The sequence below is a fragment of the Podarcis cretensis genome (assembly GCF_951804945.1).
Source record: "Podarcis cretensis genome assembly, chromosome: 1".
Classification (NCBI taxonomy): Eukaryota; Metazoa; Chordata; class Lepidosauria; order Squamata; family Lacertidae; genus Podarcis; species Podarcis cretensis.
In genome coordinates, this window is record NC_137170.1 from 134,532,749 (window position 1) to 134,552,283 (window position 19,535).

At 41.5% G+C, this 19,535-nt stretch overlaps 1 protein-coding gene across 5 annotated transcripts in view; it reads right to left on the minus strand.

The window, feature by feature from the left end:
- TRPM8 (transient receptor potential cation channel subfamily M member 8) overlaps positions 1 to 13,943 on the minus strand; it is a 58,240-nt gene extending 44,297 nt beyond the window's left edge. For all 5 annotated transcript variants that reach the window (XR_013839083.1, XR_013839084.1, XM_079976759.1 and 2 more), the window contains exons 1-6: positions 13,803 to 13,943; positions 5,164 to 5,281; positions 4,281 to 4,354; positions 2,574 to 2,730; positions 1,625 to 1,802; positions 453 to 625 (exon numbers count right to left, since the gene is read on the minus strand). Coding sequence is in view for 3 of the 5 variants with exons in the window: in XM_079976759.1 (XP_079832885.1) it covers positions 453 to 625; positions 1,625 to 1,802; positions 2,574 to 2,730; positions 4,281 to 4,354; positions 5,164 to 5,253 (672 nt within the window). In the remaining 2 variants the exon portion in view is untranslated. The remainder of the gene's footprint in view (positions 1 to 452; positions 626 to 1,624; positions 1,803 to 2,573; positions 2,731 to 4,280; positions 4,355 to 5,163; positions 5,282 to 13,802) is intronic.
- Between the last annotated feature and the right edge of the window lie 5,592 nt (positions 13,944 to 19,535).

Below are 19,535 nucleotides of genomic sequence, written 5' to 3' on the forward strand. Positions count from 1 at the left end.
TTGTGAATCATGGTCATCACCAGCATTGCTCTTTCCTCTCTCATTTTTGTACTGCCTAGCCTGACCCACCTCCAAGAACCTATGTTTGTTGTGCCCTTTCTAAGCCCACTGCTGCCCTGGCAGTTTAAAACTCTACACCCTTCTCTTCAAAGTATACATCTACCCAGTCTTCTCCAAATTCCTAGAGACAAAATTAACTAAATTGCCTTCTAAATTATGCATTAAGGTTGGAATGCACTTTTAGCCATTTCATCAACAATACATCAAAATGCAGGACTGTTTAAGCTTCAAAAAGAATAAGCCAGGATATCAGTGCACACAAGGGTGTGCTTTAAGTAAAGAAGCCACCACCTCATTTATACAGCAACAAGCTGCATTTATGGGGTTACATATACAAGTTGGAATCTGGGAAAGATGTAACATAACTGCAGGATGTTAATCAAGTTCAGTACCTCAGCACTGCAGTTTCTAATCAGACTCTCGCGGTTAGATACCATCCCCCAAGCAGCTATTCCAATAGCAACGACATTCTCTTCGGAGCTCCTGCTGATCGTGTTATCTCTCACCACTTCCCCAATATACTTCATCAATCCATAATGCGTTCCCCCAGTGAATATCCAGGCCCCTGTAGTTTGAGAGAGCAAAGCCAGGCCAAACAGGGTCACGTTGAATGTGTAAACTGTTTCATAGATTTAAAAACATTTAAGGAAGCTTCCCATACCCTGAATTGTGTGTGTGAGTATCACTATAACATGACTGCAGCCGGAGGGCAGAGGGGCAGCTGCTCCCCAATCAAGTAAATAAATAAAAATACCTAACTAAAAAATAGAAATTGTAGGAAGAGTTTGACAGATTTTCTGAGCACTTAGGGTCAAAAGAAAGTAATTTAAAGCAACTGTTTTAAAACAGCATTTGCCCCCTCCATAAATCCTGGCCATTTTTTTTGTCAAGACCCCCCCTCTTGGCCTCACTGATGTGGAATGCAAAGGAACGCAGAGTGATTCCTTTGACACCAGCCTGGCTGCAGGAATGTCAGGGGCTGGCTGGATGAGGAAGAGTGGTGGGAGCCGCCTGCCCAAGAACCCCCCAGGGAGGACAAAGGAGATGACAATTTAGACCCCGGATTGTGGTGGTGGGACACCGAGCAGCAGTCTGGGGAAGGGATGAGCTGGGAGATGCTGTAGCATTTGAGCGATCAAGGTGGGTCAGGAGAAGGAGGCTCTTCCAGGACAGGGTTAGAGGCTGAGAGCCACAGCATGAGCACAGAGGTTGCCCTTGTTGCCCAGCAGGGCAGTTCCAGTCAAGAAGAGTCCTGCACATTGTTGAGAAATGGGCCAGAGAGGCCCAGAGTAGGAGCCCACCCTCTCCATGCGGCCTTCATCTACTTGGGAGGGATCCAGAGTGAGAGGATAGAGGGGGAAGGGAAGGATCAGTGGTCAGTTTCAGCAATGCCTGAAATTGATTCCATTAATTCCTAAAGGCTGGGGTGGTAATAAACATGCAGAAGGGAGAGCAGGTTATGTTTCAGGCACTGTCCCTCCTTTCCCCCATGCCTTGAGGCTCATTTTTAATTTTTGCTTATGATAAAGCAAGTGTTTTGGGAGGAAAGGCTTAGTTGTTTTACCTTTAGACTGTGCAATATAGATCAGCCTGCTGACTATCTTACGCATACGTGGCTTTAAAGCAAAGTTTTTTGCTCCACCGGTGACAGAGATGATGAGGTTGGGTGTTTTCAGGTGCCAGTGCTGGGTCATTAGGTCGTAGAGTGTTTCCGAGTCTGTGTCACACGAGAGGCGAATATACTTAAAAGGGAGGAAAATCATATTTACAATAAGAAAAATGTTCCACTTAAGCCAAAAGGCAGATGCCTCATTTTGTCAATACCTTCTCTTCTCACTCGCATGGCGCTCAGGATGCTGCCATGTCTGCTTCAAGCTCTTCAGCCAAGAGCTGGTGTAAATGAGATGCTGACTGCGTAAAAGGCACCAACTTGTGCAAGGTTCTGTGATGTGCAGCATTTCATCTTAAGGAATCTTAATTGATGCACCAGTCCTATTCACCTTGGATATCTTCTTTTATCCTTCCTGTTAGTGACTTATGATGAATGCCTAAGCCTGCAATCCTAACTCCACTTACCAGACAGTAAGTCCCACTGAACTCAATTCATTCTAAGAGTTCTTCAAAGTCAGGTTGGCATGTATCTCTTCATGCTTCCACTGTGTGAGTGTGCATGCGAACAGAGATTTTGCCTTAGTCTTCAATCTTAGTTTTAAACATCTACTCTATTCTTTCTTTGGTGCCAACAGTTATCCCAGCACCTACAAACTCCCCTCTGAATGTATCCAAATGGAAAAAGAAGATTAATAAATTTCCTGGCAATTATATTTTGAAAGACTGAGTACGTTTTTGGGACTTAATAAATTTCATAGAATCACAGATTCAAAAGAATTAGATAGAAAGAATAGATAAGACTCTCAGCCCCAAAACATTCTCGTCTTTTGAAATTAATCCATTAGAAAAGATGACCACCAAAAATCCTATAGAAAAACGAAAAGGAGACTTAAATGACTTACTTTTCCTGTTTTGCCCAAATTTTCAAACTCAATATCGCCAAAGGCATCCGTTGGGAATTCTTTAGTGTGCTTCTTATAATTCCATTTTTCATGGTTGCTCATCTGAGTCCCTTCTACATGCTGTGATTTCGCATACCCACATTTACATAGATTGTCACTATCAAGAAATGTATATTGGGAAAGAGAAATAACAATTAACCATCAAAGTTTTTGTTTGTTTCCGTTTTGACAGGGAGCATAACAAAGCAATCTGAAATAATTCAAAAATCTAAATGATAAGGATATAAGAAGTCAAGGACTGCTGGCCAATTAAAGAAGGAAGGTCATTGGCCTGTGGCCCTCCAGATGCTCTTGTGGGGCTGAAACTCCAAACATCCTTGATGGGAGTTTAAGTCCAGCAAAACTTGAAGGGCTGTAGGTTGACTACCCCTGATCTAAAGCTGGAAGCTGGGGGCACTGTTATACAGTGGATCTGCTCCTTCCTCCTGGACCATGTCCAGAAAGTGGTGTTGGGCTCTCACTTGTGGGGTGCCACAAGGCTCCATCCCTCCCCCATGCTTTTTAATAGCTACATGAAGCCACTGGGAGAGATCACCAGGGGGTTTGGGCTGGGTGTTCATCAGTCTGTGGATGATACCCAGCTCTATCTCTCTTTCAAATCAGAACCAGTGAAGGTGGTGAAGGTCCTGTGTGAGTGTCTGGAGGCTGTTGGAGGATGGATGTTGGCTAACAGATTGAGGTTGAATCCTGACAAGACAGAAGTACTGGGGTGACAGGGGGTGGGTGGGGGTGGGGGACCTCCTGGTCCTGAATGGAGCAACTGTGCCTCTGAAGGACAAGGTGCGCAGCCTGGGAGTTATTTTGCTGTCCATGGAGGTGCAGGTCAATTCTGTGTCCAGGGCAGCTGTCTTCCAGCTCCCTCTGGTGGGCAGACTGAAACCCTACCTGACTGCAGACTGTCTCGCCAGAGTGGTGCATGCTCTAGTTATCTCCCACTTGGACTACTGCAATGCGCTCTATGTAGGGCTACCTTTGAAGGTGACTCAGAAACTAAAACTACGGTAATCCAGAATGCAGCTGCCAGACTGGTGACTGGGAGCGGTCGCCAAGATCACATAACACCGGTCTTGAAAGACCTATATTGGCCCCCAGTACGTTTCCGAGCACAATTCAAAGTGTTGGTGCTGACCTTTAAAGCCCTAAATGGCCGTAGCCCAGTATATCCGAAGGAGCGTCTCCACCCCCATCATTCAGGCCGGACACTGAGGTCCAGTGCCAACGGCCTTCTGGCGGTTCCCTCATTGCAAGAAGCGAGGTTACAGGGAACCAGGCAGAGGTTCTGACTATATGACGTTTAGAAGACATCTGAAGGCAAACCTCTTTAGGGAAATTTTTAATGACTGATGTTTTAATGTATTTTTAATATTTTGTTGAAAGCCGCCCAGAGTGGCTGGGAAAACCCAGCCAGATGAGCGGGATATAAATAAATTGTTGTTGTTGTTGTTGTGGCTTATCAGAATGGGATCTTCAGTCTTTTTCAAAAGATCTGGGTTTTTTAGCAGGGTCTGATTTCTTGCCAGTAGACGTAGCAAGTGCTAGAATGGAAAACAGCTGGCATTCATTTCTTACAAATGTGTTCAATGAGTAGCAGTATGTAAATGTTTACACTGGAGCTTGTTCAGAATTTGGCAACAAATATTTGCTTACATTGACTTGGTATCTTTAGTGAAAAAGACACACTCTCTCTTCTTAAAGTTTTCTTGAATGAAGTGCACCAGGTCCTATGGGAGCAAGATGTAAAAGAGTTGAGTGAAATCCAATTGCACACTCCTCAAACAATGAATTACCATTGTGCGTTATACATTCTTTGAAATACATACATACATTGTCTCCACAAAGGTAATTAGCAAAGGTAGAGCTATTTTTACTTCACAAAGAGCAAAAGGTCATCAGAGCAGAATTGTAATGACAATCTGACCCTTTTCAAATCTGTGCAAACTCTTCCCACAAGCAACCTGCTACTAAGAATGGGATATGACAGACCCTACTTCACCCTCCACGACTAACACAACTAAAGCAAACCTTGTCCATCTTGCCTAGAAACCTCTGTTAATTAAAGGTTCATTGTTCAAAACTTGAAATTTGCTGAGTTTCGCAAAGGGAAAATCAAAACATAAAGGGAGCAATCCAACTAGTTCATAGTCAGAGCATCTGAGTAGACACACTGAAACCAATGGACAGTCACATGTTATACCAAAGAAAATGGTAACAAGAGCATAAGATGATACCAGCTCTACACGTACAATGCTGGCTAATCATGAGGTGTACTCTGGACTTTTGTCTCAGCTGTAGCTGATTACTTGCCTACAGTATCTTGAACTATTCGCTGTCAGCTTTTACACAATACTCACAGTAAATTTAAAAGTAGACAAGCTCTGTAAATCCCAAAATCTGACCACTAATAAACAAAGAAAGTTCATCATCAAGTATATGCTTTCTCCGTACACAGCACAGTCACATTTTGCATCAATCAGCTAATGAGCCTAGGAGGATTTTACAAATATAAGTTGAATAGAATCCTTCTACTTACATTCTCGCTGTATGATAGATCTGTGCTACGAGAAATACTGGAATAAAGACTTTTTGAGCTCTCCAAGGTACCATTCCTTCGACTTCTCATGGTATCTTCAAAATCTGAGTAACACCCTCTGCCCAAGGAGAGAACCAAAGTGATATCTCTTACATTTTAAATGGAATTTTGGGATTCAAACAGCCATTTTCAAAAAATAGCTTAATGTGATTTCATTTGCTATTAGTTTTCTTTTTAATAATCATGACAGTGAGTTCCACATAAAGGTTTGGAGAGTGTACCATGATGTGTGGATTCTCTGCATGCCATCCACAAAGGGGTTTAGCCACTACCTTATCCTCTAGGGTCCCACCCATTTCTTATAGAAGTGTTTCCTTTAGTATAATGGTCTCTTCATTTTATTTTCAATAAAGGTTCTGCTACTTCAGACTGTCCATAGCTTCCTTCGCGGACAGAAATGATTAGTGATCTCTGAGCACAGCAGCATATTACAGCCTAAAAGACCCAATGTAGTTGGGACACATTGTGGTTCATTCATTTTTCTGTCCAATGCTCTGCAAACATGTCACCACTATTCAGACACACATCCCCTACTGAATACAGTAACCTCCCCACTGAGGTCTATTTTATTTGATAGGACAGTGATGGAGGTGATTAAATTTATTACCTGCCCTTCAACAGCAGGTCCTAGGGTAACAAGGTAAAATTCAGTATTGAAAGCAGTTTAAACAAATTACAGCCACAGGTATCAGGTGGGTCCTAAAAACACACTTCAGGCATCAAAGGCCAGGGGGAAGAGATGCATGTTCAGCATTCACTGAAAACTATAAAGTGAAGGTTTCTCTCTGATGAAGAGGGTTATGCAGACACCCATAAAAAGGAGAAGAAGAAAAGGTACTAGGAATTACACATAAAGGGAATATTTAACCAAGTGTTAGCAACATGGCTGTCAAATGGAAGAGGGAACAAGTTTGTTTTCTCCTGCTCTGGAGGCTAGGAGCCAAACCAATGAATTCAAGTTGTAAGGAATGAGATTCCAACTAAACACCAGGAAGAACTTTCTGCTAGAAAGAGCTGTTTGACAGCAAAATTGACTCCCTCAGAAGACGGAAGACTCTCCTTCTCTGGAGGTTTTTAAGCAGAGGTTGGCTGGCCATCTGTCATGGATGCTCTAGCTGAGATTCCCGCATTGCAGGGGTTGGGCTAGATGACCGTCGGGTCCCTTCCAACTCTACAATTCTATGAACACATACCACTGCAACTGTTGATATTAGCATTTGGGTTTGTTGAATTGGCCTTGAGTGTGTGAGGAAATGCATTTTAAAACAATGAGTAAAGTTAACATCCCCCATGAGGATATAGTAGAGTAGCTAAAGGCAGCAAATTAGGAAGACTATGGTTCAGACCTCCCCTTACTCGTGAATTCACTAGACAGCCTTAGGCAAGCTGCACTTTCTGAACCTCACTTCCCCTAGGCGTAATAATACACACACACACATTATTATTATTATTATTATTATTATTATTATTATTATTAGTGCACGCAGGTGGCGCTGTGGGTTAAAGCCTCAGCGCCTAGGACTTGCCGATCGAAAGGTCGGCAGTTCGAATCCCTGCGGCGGGGTGCGCTCCCGCTGCTCGGTCCCAGCGTCTGCCAACCTAGCAGTTCGAAAGCACCTTCAGGTGCAAGTAGATAAATAGGGACCGCTTACCAGCGGGAAGGTAAACGGCGTTTCCGTGTGCGGCTCTGGCTCTGGCCAGAGCAGCGATGTCACGCTGGCCACGTGACCCGGAAGTGTCTCCGGACAGCGCTGGCCCCTGGCCTCTTAAGTGAGATGGGCGCACAACCCCAGAGTCTGTCAAGACTGGCCCGTACGGGCAGGGGTACCTTTACCTTTACCTAGTTGTTATACAAACTCTAAGATTTGCTATTCATATTTCAGTTAAACAGCATCATATCATTACATTTCCAGAGATAGAAAGATAGATGATAGATAGATAGATAGATAGATAGATAGATAGATAGATGATAGATAGATGATAGATAGATGATAGATAGATAGATAGATAGATGATAGATAGATGATAGAGATAGATAGATAGATAGATAGAGATAGATAGATAGATAGATAGATAGATAGATAGATAGAGATAGATGATAGATATAGATAGATAGATAGATAGATAGATAGATGATAGATAGATAGATAGATGATAGATAGATGATAGATGATAGATTTGTGGGAGCCCCATTCCCTACAAAAAACAGTCAGCACATACTAGAATGGGGGGGGGTCCACTGCTTATTCAGCATTGTAATGAGAAGGGGCAAGGAGGGGTCCGAGTACTGCTTCCACTTTGCTTCCCTCTATTTCATGTACGACCTGCTTCCCTTCCCTTTCTTGAATTTCTCTTCATGCTTCTTTCTCAGTTGGCAAGGACCATCCCTAAAGATCATTTCCTCATATTCCTGTCTGCTACCTGGGCATTTTGCATTTTTTTCCCTGATGGGTACTTCTCTTTATACCATTTTGCTATGAATGATATTGAAATACAGGGTCTCAGGTAGAATATCTGATGGATAAATAATGCAATAAAAAAACTAATTGTACATTTGAAAAATGTGAAAGCATTTTTTTCAGTGGAAACCCACCAGGAGCAGGAAAATGTAAATGGATCTGGAAAGGATAAACAATATTCTAGTTCAGTGACAAAGTGTGCTTGAGACTCAAAACACATGTGATGGCAGTAGCTCTGTGCGAGGATCTGCCCCCTTCATATGCAAAGTGGAAGCAAAGAATGGACCTGTTGGAGCAGAGACTGCTGGACCTCGGCTGCCTGCTCATCTTTCTCCCATAATGGCCCCCAGAACTGGAGTCACAGCGACTAGAGGGGGGAAGTGGGAGAAAAGAGCCTGGGGAGAAAGGTTGTGGGAGGAAAATGGACTGGTGGGGCAAGGTTTCAGATTTTCCTCTGTGTGTACCCTTAAGTACACCTTCACCTCTGCTTTATACAGTGGTACCTTGGGTTACAGGGACACAGGTGGTGCTGTGGGTTAAACCACAGACTTGCTGATCAGAAGGTCAGCAGTTCGAAACCCCATGACGGGGTGAGCTCCCGTTGCTCAGTCCCTGCTCCTGCCCACCTAGCAGTTCGAAAGCACGTCAAAGTGCAAGTAGATAAATAGGTACCCCTCCAGCGAGAAGGTAAACAGCATTTCTGTGCGCTGCTCTGGTTTGCCAGAAGCGGCTTAGTCATGCTGGCCACATGACCAGCTGTACGCCGGCTCCTTCAGCCAATAAAGCGAGATGAGCGCCACAACCCCAGAGTCGTCCGCGGCTGGACCTAATAGTCAGTGTCCCTTTACCTTTACCTCGGGTTACAGACGCTTCAGGTTACAGACTCCACTAACCCAGAAATAGTACCTCGGGTTACAGACGCTTCAGGTTACAGACTCCACTAACCCAGAAATAGTACCTCGGGTTAAGAACTTTGCTTCAGGATGAGAACAGAAATCATGCGGCGGCAGCGGGAGGCCCCATTAGCTAAAGTGGTACCTCAAATTAAGAACAGTTTCAGGTTAAGAACGGACCTCCGGAACGATTTAAGTTCTTAACCCGAGGTCCCAGTGTACTTAGAACTGATCTGTACTGGGTTTGAACAGTTTACTATGGGTTTCCAACATTTCTTCAATGAAAGTACGGATGTCCTAAGGAAAAGCGGGACCTTCTGGGATCAAATAAAAAACTGGGATGGCTTTATTAAATTCAGGATGTCCCTGGAAAATAGGGGCACATGGGTGTCTGATTTCATAAAGTCAGCATCAATTAATGATACCCCTAAACTAATTATTTAACTTGGCCTTGAGGTATGCCCTTGTTTCTGGATTTATCCAACATGCTGTGTCTTCAGAACTAACACTGCTCACTATAAATCTATCAATTCAGTAATAGACTTTTTGAAGTATTTGGTCTTCTTTCTGACTCACTACAACATGCAGTATTTTGCTCAAAAGCAAAACAGACATTTCATGATGTGAACAGACCACCTTTTAAATATTGAATAACTTCATTTCCTTCAAATCCAACTCCAGTCTCACCTCTCTTTACAAATAGCTCCTTTGTCAGACTGCTTTGATAGTCTGATTCATCAAAACACTGTATCTCACTTCTCTTCAGCTATCAACAGAGACCACAAAAACCTCTCTGTCTCTCTCCTTTTCTGGAACTATTTGTACACACCAAAAAAGGACACCCTTGAAACGTCTAAGCTATTTCCATTCTCCAGCATTTTAACAACAGCACTTACCAATGTACATGAAATGATACCGTTGGGTGCCATCACTGTGAAATCACTACGTTTCATAGCAACGCCATGGGGGGGGGGGTCAACCTACTGTAATTATGTACCAATTTGTCCTGTGCGCTCCGTATCCCTAGCAGAACCCTCTGAGATTTGGCTCACACAAGCATCTTCCAGTTGATGGCACCAGTCCTTTCTACTTGGCTACAGCACTAAAAATCCATCAAAAAATGACACTACAACTTGACTATCTCCTGTGTAGCAGTCAATTATGCTCTGCAATGGATTTCACTCTGAATTACTGCAAAGGGGGGTTCAGATGAGCATTTCCATAGCAACACTAGTGTCGCCTGGAGGATTTGCTACAGAACACTGTTGATGATGTTGAAGCAGAGAGAAGGGGGGAGATCTTTTCCTTTTTTAAAAAAAATAATTTTTTATTAAGATTTTAAAGATTACAGAAAAAAAGAGAAAATAATAACAATCAAAGGAAAAAACAAAAAAACAATACATATCTAAAAAAAATCATCAAAAACCAGAAAACAGAAAAAGAGGGGAAAAAAATAAGAAACAAGTTAAACATCGCTTGCTTACATTCACTTATTTCCTTGACCTCCTCACACCTCCCATTTTTGTATTCTAATTCAATTTGTTATTTCAGCAAATCCTTCCAACCTTATTTTTATCTTAGTAATTTGTCTTAATATACTATAATTTTACATTCTCTCTTTCACCAATTCATTTTTACTTAATCCTTTATGTCATTTCCACTAAAACCACATAATTTTCTTTTCCCAACATCTTTCTAGCAATCCTTAATTTTGCAATATTTTTGAAGATAAACTTTAAATTTTTTCCAATCTTCTTCCACTGACTCTTCTCCTTGGTCCCGGATTCTGCCAGTCATCTCAGCCAGTTCCATATACTCCATCACCTTCATCTGCCATTCTTCCCGGGTGGGTAGATCTTGTGTTTTCCAATACTTTGCGATTAGTATTCTTGCTGCTGTTGTGGCGTACATAAAAAAAGTTCTATCCTCCTTTCGCACCAATTGGCCGACCATGCCCAAGATTAAGGCCTCTGGTTTCTTCTGGAAGGTATATTTAAATACCTTTTTCATTTCATTATAGATCATCTCCCAAAAGGTCTTAATCTTTGGGCATGTCCACCAAAGGTGAAAGAAAGTGCCTTCAATCTCTTTACATTTCCAACATTTATTATCGGGCAAATGATAGATTTTTGCAAACTTGACTGGTGTCATGTACCACCTGTATATCATTTTCATTATATTCTCTCTTAAGGCATTACATGCCGTAAACTTCATACCTGTTCCCAGTCAGCCATCATAATGTTATGTCCGACATCTTGTGCCCATTTAATCATAACAGATTTCACCGTTTCATCCTGAGTATTCCATTTCAGCAGCAAGTTATACATTCTTGACAAATTCTTAGTTTTAGGATCCAACAATTCTGTTTCCAATTTTGATTTTTCCACCTGAAAGCCAATTTTCTTATCCAAATTATAAGCCTCCATTATTTGATAATAATGAAGCCAATCTCGTACTTTGTTTTTTAGTTTGTCAAAACTCTGCAGTTTTAATCTGTCCCCTTCTTGCTCCAAAATTTCCCAATATTTCGGCCGGGGGGAGATCTTTTCCATATGGGTGGGATTCCTAAGGGCCAGTGTCACAGTGGATACATTGATAACATAAGTATATATTAAAGCTGCTAGAACGGTTGAAGAGCTTTACAGTAACTTAGGATGTATACTCATAGCAGGTCTACTTTCTATAACTGAGTCAGTACAGACATACGTCATTTTGATCAGATGTGCAATATTCCCTGCAGTATTGATTCTAGGAGAACTGTATCAGCATGCCTAGGACCTGAATGTTGAGGAGGCCTTTCTTTCTGTCCCAATACCAGGGGAAGTATATTGGCCGGTCACATGGGACAGGGTCGCCTCCGTGATGGCACCTGCAAGGCACCTGCAAGGCAGCTGTGATGGCCTGGGAATCCGATTCAGAGGCTGAACCGGAGGAATCCCAGCATGCACAGGAGTCCCCGCCTCCAGGGCCAGCTGAACTGGGGCAGGGCCTTGATTCTGAAGCGCCTGCACCTGTGCCGGATCCTCAGGAGCAGGAACCAGGTGAATCCACTCTGGCTCCAGAGGTGGTTGAGGACTCAGTGCCTACAGGTGAGTCTCCCCCTGGGCCCAGTAACCCTTCAGCCTCTCCTGAACTGCAGAGGCGAAGGGCAGAGAGGCGGAGGGAACTGGTTTCTCCCAGGAGGAGTGCTCGCCTTAAGGCCAGGAGAGGCGGGTCTCCTGGGGGCCGGGACCGCCCCTGGCCTCAGAGAAGATAAAGGCCAGTCAGCCCGGTCCCAGGTTGCGGGAGCAACGTTGTTGATGAGCTGTTTCGGCCAGCATCCAGTCCTGTTTCCCCCAGAGTTCCTGTCCTTGCCCGGCTTCCCTCTGTGGACCCCGCTTCGCCCAAGGAGGACTGTCTGCCGACCCTCAACTCAGGTCCTGGACCTCGCCCCACGGTAACCTCCCCCCCCCCCGGACCAGCACAGCAGCACTTACTGTATTGACATTCTGGCACCAGATTAAAACCTTTCTGCCCAGGTTGCAGGTTCACTACTGTAACTGTTTGTGCTTTTATGTTTTTTATTCTGGATTAGTTTACTTGATCTCATTTTTCCTGGCTTGTTTTTTCTGTTTTAAATAATACTGTAACTCACCCTGCAATCATTTCATGAATTGCAGGTAAAGAAAGCTTCTGAATGAATGAATGAACATGGTTCTGCTAGTTTTCAGCAAAGGACAATTTAAACAAATAAGCAAACAAACAAAAATTGATTAATATTTATTTGGATAAAATCGCAAGGTGTCTGATTATTATTTTTTAATGACAGACTGTCTACTTGCAGAGGAAAGAAGAAATCAGGATACGACTCCAAGGCAAGCACCAAAATCGGGGGACGACTGAGCTCACTCAACAGTAGGGATGCCTGTGTACATTTGCACACACCCCATGAGAACTACTGAATTTCAAAATAGGGAGAACTCTTTGCTATAATAAGTAAAGCTGCACTAGCACCCACACAACAATATTTCACAGCAGTGAACATTTCAGTGATGAAAGCACAGGCACGCTATTGAATAACAGAAAGAAATATTCACCCTTCATATTTCAACCAATTGAAATCACACCCCCACCCCCAAAAACGGTAGCAAATCATTCTAGGTGGGTGTAGAGTCCACCCTTTTTTGACCCAGGACCCACATGTGGCCCAAGATATATATTTTTCTTTTTGTCATAAATTTACCTGGTGGTAGTGCTGCTACTACAACTCACCTTAGGTCAGGCCTTAATCCTGTGTAGAGGGTCCCAATCCAGGAGCTGATTACAAATAATTTTGATGGGCTTCCAAAAAGATTACCAGAATTTTCAAATCTACAGAGCATTTTGAGCTTAGGGGTGCTTAACACATTTGGATTTAAGAAATACATGTAAAATATTGCTTCTATGCTTCTAATGAAATTCCAGTCCCAAGATTTAGATTCAATTTCAGCAAGTGAGCAAATAGGTCATTTGGAAAATACAGATTCCAAACAGCCAGTTGTATTTGCCCACACCTAAATCATAAATAATCCTGAATTCTGACCACAGTCAATAGACTTGACACAATGGATCTGCACTCATAGTCAGGAAAGCAAATTATTCCATCATTTTATTTTTAAAATTACCACCATAATGTAAGTTTCATAGTATGACTATTCTAGATAAAGTGTCCATACATTATTTGTTGGTCTGTCTCTGTCATAATTATTAGCTTCACCACCTGGTTTATTTAATAGCCTTAACACCCAAAAAATAAAAAGAAACTGTGGACAGTACTTCAGTTAAGCTGGATGTGAAGATGATTCATTATTCATTCAAAGCTCAAAAGGATTTAAATAATTTCACTATCCACATGAATTATTTAAAGACAAATGTATTATAGAGAGCTGGAAAAGTTTTGTGAATGAACAGAATGGTAACCTCAAGCCCATGCCATAGCTGTTTACAAGGATTTATACGGCTGAGTTGTATCACTATAAAATGCCAGATATACTCTGAAAATAAATGTATCTCAGCAGCACTCCCCAGACAGGGGAGTACAGATTTCCCCCTAATATTTGCCAGTATTTAATAACTATAATGTTTTATTCCTAACTAAACATAAATGGAAGCACACAACAGGCTACAAAAACTTATTAACACAGATATTAAAGGAAACATTCTAAGGATAACTACTAAGAAGCTGAAGGCAAAGTACAATATTACATACCTATTTGATAATATTAGAGCACTCTGCAAAAGCTCCTCAGCCTTGGAAAAGTAGTGTGTGCAGCAGGAGGATGTTGACAGACTTCTACTATCCACTGCTCTGCCTGGTCATTTGTCTCATTCCATCTTTTAAAAGTGGGAGGAGCTGAAGTAAGAGGGGGGGAATAAGGAGTTCACAACAAATCAAGTTGGTAGTAAGTACTAATGGCAGGAGAAAATTTGCAAACAATGTTGATAAGAATGGAAAGTATTTGCTTTTCTTACATCTAAAAAGTGGAAGTCTGCTATGATATAATATTTGCTGTTTCCAGTAAAATTGCAATCCCCACAAATATAAAATATTCCTTAAGGAAAATTAATAAGCTTGCATGACTGCAAGCTGGCATCTCACCTGCTCAATACTGATCAAGCTGTTAAAAAAGATCAGATATGAAAAGGCAGCAACCTGCTACTGACTGGAGAAGCATCTCATTTAAAAAAATGTATTGGGGGGGGGAGAGACTCTTAATAGGTGATTGACAGTAACTCTACAAAGCTTAATATTAGAATTAACTCTCAAAGTCTTAGGCTCAAGATATTTCAATTACTTTTGTGGGTTGTTGATTTTTTGGGGTTGTTCGTGTGTGCTTCGCTGCTTTGACATTTGGAGTGGAATTTAGAATTTACATAAAACATGTAGATTTTATATATGCATCATCTCTACTTGTGCTCAGCTGAATATGAGTAAAACACTCAGCAGGAATTTGTTGGCAGTGTGCATTCATTGACATTGTACCTTTTCTGACGCTACACTCCAAAAGATTTACTCCGAGCCAAAGTTCTGCTCAAAGAAAAATCAAGAGCACTGTGGGTAAAATCATGCAACTAGAATTATACAAATATTAGTTATTTGATCTAAAAATAAGCAAATGTTATTCAACAACATGGAAAATGCACTCTACAGTATTAGTCATTCTTGTTTGTGACTGAACATGGATTCCTATGAACTTCCTTTGACTCCATCAGCAGGCGTCTTTTTTGATGAGATCCATTATCCATTATATAGCCTCTTAAGTAATTAAACCCATTTCAAACATCTTAGGTCATAAATGTACAGAAGCTTGATATTTTTAGGTTAAGTGCTATCTGTTGTTTCAAAATGCTATGCGACTAAGCTCAGCTGTGAAATTTTTAATAAGTGAAAGTAGCTATTTTTGTAACAGGTCAAAAAAGGTTGCAGCTCCAACAATTACTTCATTATTGCTATTATTTTGCAACTATAAAAAGGTACCGTTAGGTCCAACTGAAGACGACTCTGGGGTTGTGCGCTCATCTTGCTCTATAGGCCGAGGGAGCCGAGCCGGCGTTTGTCCGCAGATAGCTTCCAGGTCATGTGGCCAGCATGACTAAGCTGCTTCTGGCGAACCAGAGCAGCGCACGGAAATGCCGTTTACCTTCCCGCCAGAGCAGTACCTATTTATCTACTTGTACTGGCGTGCTTTCAAACTGCTAGGTGAGCAGGAGCAGTGACTGAGCAACAGGAGCTCACCCCGTTGCGGGGATTAGAACCACCAACATTCTGATTGGCAAGCCCTAGGCTCTGTGGTTTAGACCACAGTGCCACCAACTATACATTAGTACATAATATTTTCTTTTTTTTAATAATTTTTTTTATTTGCATTTTATAAATTTCCATCCAATTATTCATTTAATCCCACATAAAACAAATTGTGACTGTTTTTGACTTCCTTCAGCGTCTCTGACAATCATCCATATTTATACCTTTAATACACATTCCTTTCTTTCGTATTGCCATTATTCCTCCTTACTCCCATTATTTCTAATAAACAATACTTATTTTTATTTACAGTGCCTCTTTAAATCCCACTAGCGTTGTGTTTACACCACATATATTTTTCAGATAATCCACAAATTTTCCCCAGTCCTCGATGAACTTTTGGTCTTTAGTATATCTGATTTTCCCAGTTAATTTATCCAATTCTGCATAGTCTATCACTTTTGATCTCCATTCTTCTATCGTCGGTATCTCCTCTTGTTTCCACTTCTGGGCCAACAGGATTCTGGCTGCCGTTACAGCATATTGGAAAAGCTTGCAGTCCTTTTTTCCTATGTCCTTTCCTACAATACCTAAAAGAAAAGCTTCGGGTTTTTTCACAAAAGTATATCTTAACATTTTTTTCAGCTCATTATATATCATTTCCCAAAAACTTTTCACTTTCTTACATTCCCACCACTGATGAAAGAATGTCCCTTCTTTATCTTTGCATTTCCAACATTTGTTATCAACCTTATACATCTTTGCTAATTTTACAGGTGTCATATACCATCTGTAAAACATTTTCATCACATTCTCTTTCAGTGATGTACATGCCGTAAATTTTATATGCTCTTTCCACAATTTTTCCCAGTCTTCAAATTGAATATTGTACCCAAAATCCTTTGCCCACTGTATCATTACCGACTTAACCTCTTCATCTTTCGTATACCATTCCAGCAATATCTTATACATTTTTGACAAAGTTTTATACTCAATATTTATTATGTCTTTTTGGAAACTTGATTCTTTTTCTATATAACCTTTTTCCTTCAGATCTTTTTTAAATATTGCATTTAATTGGAGATAATGCCACCAATCATATACTTGCTCTTTAACTTGTTCATATGGCTTCAGTTTCCATTTCCCTCCCTCATTAATTACCAATTCATAATATTCATAATAGTACATAATATTTTCATACTGGTTTTACATTTTCTCTAAAAGTTTAAGCTATTGATGCATAGTCACAGAAACTCCTTTTAACCCTTGTGTTGGTTCCCTAATGCGTCAGGTGCACCAAGCAGGGAAGGTGCCGATTTCTGCTGTTCTTTTTCTTCCCAGTTGCAGACTAAAGCTGGGGCACAAAGGGCTGCAGCAGGAAGCCCTTTGTTAATTATCCTCAGTCCTCATAGAATCATAGCAATGTAGACTTGGAAGATACTCCCAAGGGTATTCCAGACCCTTGCAATGCAGGAACCGCAGCGAACTTATCTGTCAGGGAACTGACATCGGAGCCAGAGGTGGAGGCAAGGCTCTCAAGCGATGCTGGAGAGGGGTCCAGCAGGGAGAGAGGGAGCTCATCGGCTGGGGAAGGAAATCAGCGTAACACCAGGGATAGAGGAGGGCAGATGGGAGAATTGGCGAGGGGGCTCCAAGACTCTTCGCTGGAGACCAGCGGGGAGAGCACGGGTCCTCCGCTACCCACACCCTCCCTGCACAGAAGACTTCCGCGCAGGGAAAGTAGGAGTAGACTTGGCGTCAAAGAACTTCTTTGCTGGAAGAAGTTCAAGAAACGCCCACTGACAGATTCTGCTAGCGACTGAACAGCCACGAAGTGAAGGGCTGTCCAGCCAGAACAGGTTTAACCAGGCTACCTAGCCAGGAGTGGAAGTAACTTACGCACGAGCAACCCCTTATAACCATTACATTATCTGTCACCTTATCTCCTTTCTCATGAAACCTGCTCCTCTGCTGATCCATCTAAACAGGTTTATCGTGCTTGATGACCACAGTATGTAACATGACAGCACCTGGTACCTCCCCTTTTTCTATTTCAATAAATCTAGTCAGAAATCTGAACAGTTTGCTTAAGTTTAGGGGTTTTTAGTAAAGCTGGCAAATAGCTTTTCCTAAGTGACTTAGGGGTGTTTAATTTATTTTGGCATTTGCACGTATCCCATGGTGATTTATAAACACATGAAACAGCTTTTAAAAAGGTTTTTTTTTAAGTAGAAAAATTAAAAGTTTTTCAAAAATACAAAATCAACATTGAAAGCAAAGACCTTTCCATCCAGCCATGAAGCTTGTCAATTGTTTCCCAAAAGTAGGTAGGTGCTGTTTGACCAAAACAGCAAAACAAAACAGAGGGGCAAGGAAACCAAAAGCCCTACTCAGAGTTACTGGGACTTAATGAGAAACTCACTTACAGATAGATCAGTATTTTTTTATTTTTTTATTTCATAAAATTTAAAAACCACAAAGCGATTTACAGAAGCAGGATGCCTTTATTTGCCCATGAATGAGGAACTGGAGAGGTCTGTCCTTAGAATCATAGAATCATAGAATCATAGAGTTGTAAGAGACCACAAGGGCCATCGAGTCCAACCCCCTGCCAAGCAGGAAACACCATCAGAGCACTCCTGACATATGGTTGTCGCCTCTGCTTAAAGACCTCCAAAGAAGGAGACTCCATCACACTCCTTGGCAGCAAATTCCACTGTCGAACAGCTCTTACTGTCAGGAAGTTCTTCCTAATGTTTAGGTGGAATCTTCTTTCTTGGTAATAAATGGGAGCAGGATAGGAGAAGGGAGCTAGCTCTTGTTCCAACTCATCGTATTCAAGTTATCCCATCATCTCCTACCAGTCGTAGGCTGTTGCTGTTTCATTCTAGATTGGCTTCAAATAAAATTGCTATGATTCATGATTTGATCTTGGACTAGGGTGTCACAGGGAGGGGGGGAATTGGAAAATGATACTGGATATTTGTTATGAGAAAAGAAAATCAATAAAAATTATTTTAAGGGGGGGCTTGGAGAGAAGGCATACAGGGAAGCAGGGATTCCAAAAAGGATTCCATTCCCTTTGCCGGGCAACCTATGTGCCCTTTGACCCATGGGGACACTTGGTGCTGGAAACTAGGGATAGGACAGGGACTAGTTTTGACTCAATTGACTGAGGTGCTCTCAAGCTTGGTGTGAAGAACAAGAAACGGAGTGAATCTATTATTATTCATGGCGGCAAGGGTCCTCACGGCCCAGTAAAAGAACAGAGGCGCCATTGGTTATTAAGTGGGAAGTCAGGAGATGGTCTTGGATATTAAGCTGATGTATTCTGTTAGGGTGAGAGAAATAAATATTGTAAAAGGATGAAACACCTTGATAGATTTTTACAGTACAATAGTGAGAACTCTAAATTAGAATTGGATTGATCTGATGAATGATTAATATCTCAAAATGCTTAGAAAACCCAAATTATCAGGTCTCAATGCAACTTTAAAAAGTTGTAACTTTTTTTTAAAAAAAAAATCTTGATAGATGTTTACAGTGGATCCAGTGGAGCCGAGTGGTGGGTGAGACAAACTGAAATACCTCTTCACACATCAGATAGTTAAACTGTGGAATTACCGTACCTCATGTGCTGATGGTAACCAATTTAGGCAGCCTTCAAATGGGATTAGATAAATGTCTTCATGTGCTGCTCATGAACTTCCAATGGTCATCTGGCTGTCCACCAGGGAAATAGGATGTGGGACTGGTTACATGCCCTCCAACATATCTCTGATGAAAATAGAGACGGCATTATTATTATTATTATTATTATTATTATTATTATTATTATTTTACTATTTATACCCCACCCATCTGACTGGGTTGCCCCAACCACTCTGAGCGGCTTCCACATGTATGAAAACTTCCATTCAGCCAGCTTGGGGGTTGGATAACCCCATACCCTCCAACATATGATTCTATGAGTCTATTATTTCTCTGGTGAAAATAGGAATGTCCTAAGGAAAAGCATGAAATCAGAAGCCAGGATGGCTTCTGTAAATCTGGGACTGTCCCTGGAAAATGGGGATACTTGTAGGGTCTGTGGTTAGGCTTTTGGTCCAAGCCAGTAGAGCTCTTCTCATTAGATTTAATTTTTACTTAATTTTTTTCTGTTACGTAATGTGAAGAAAACAATGTAGTTTGATATAT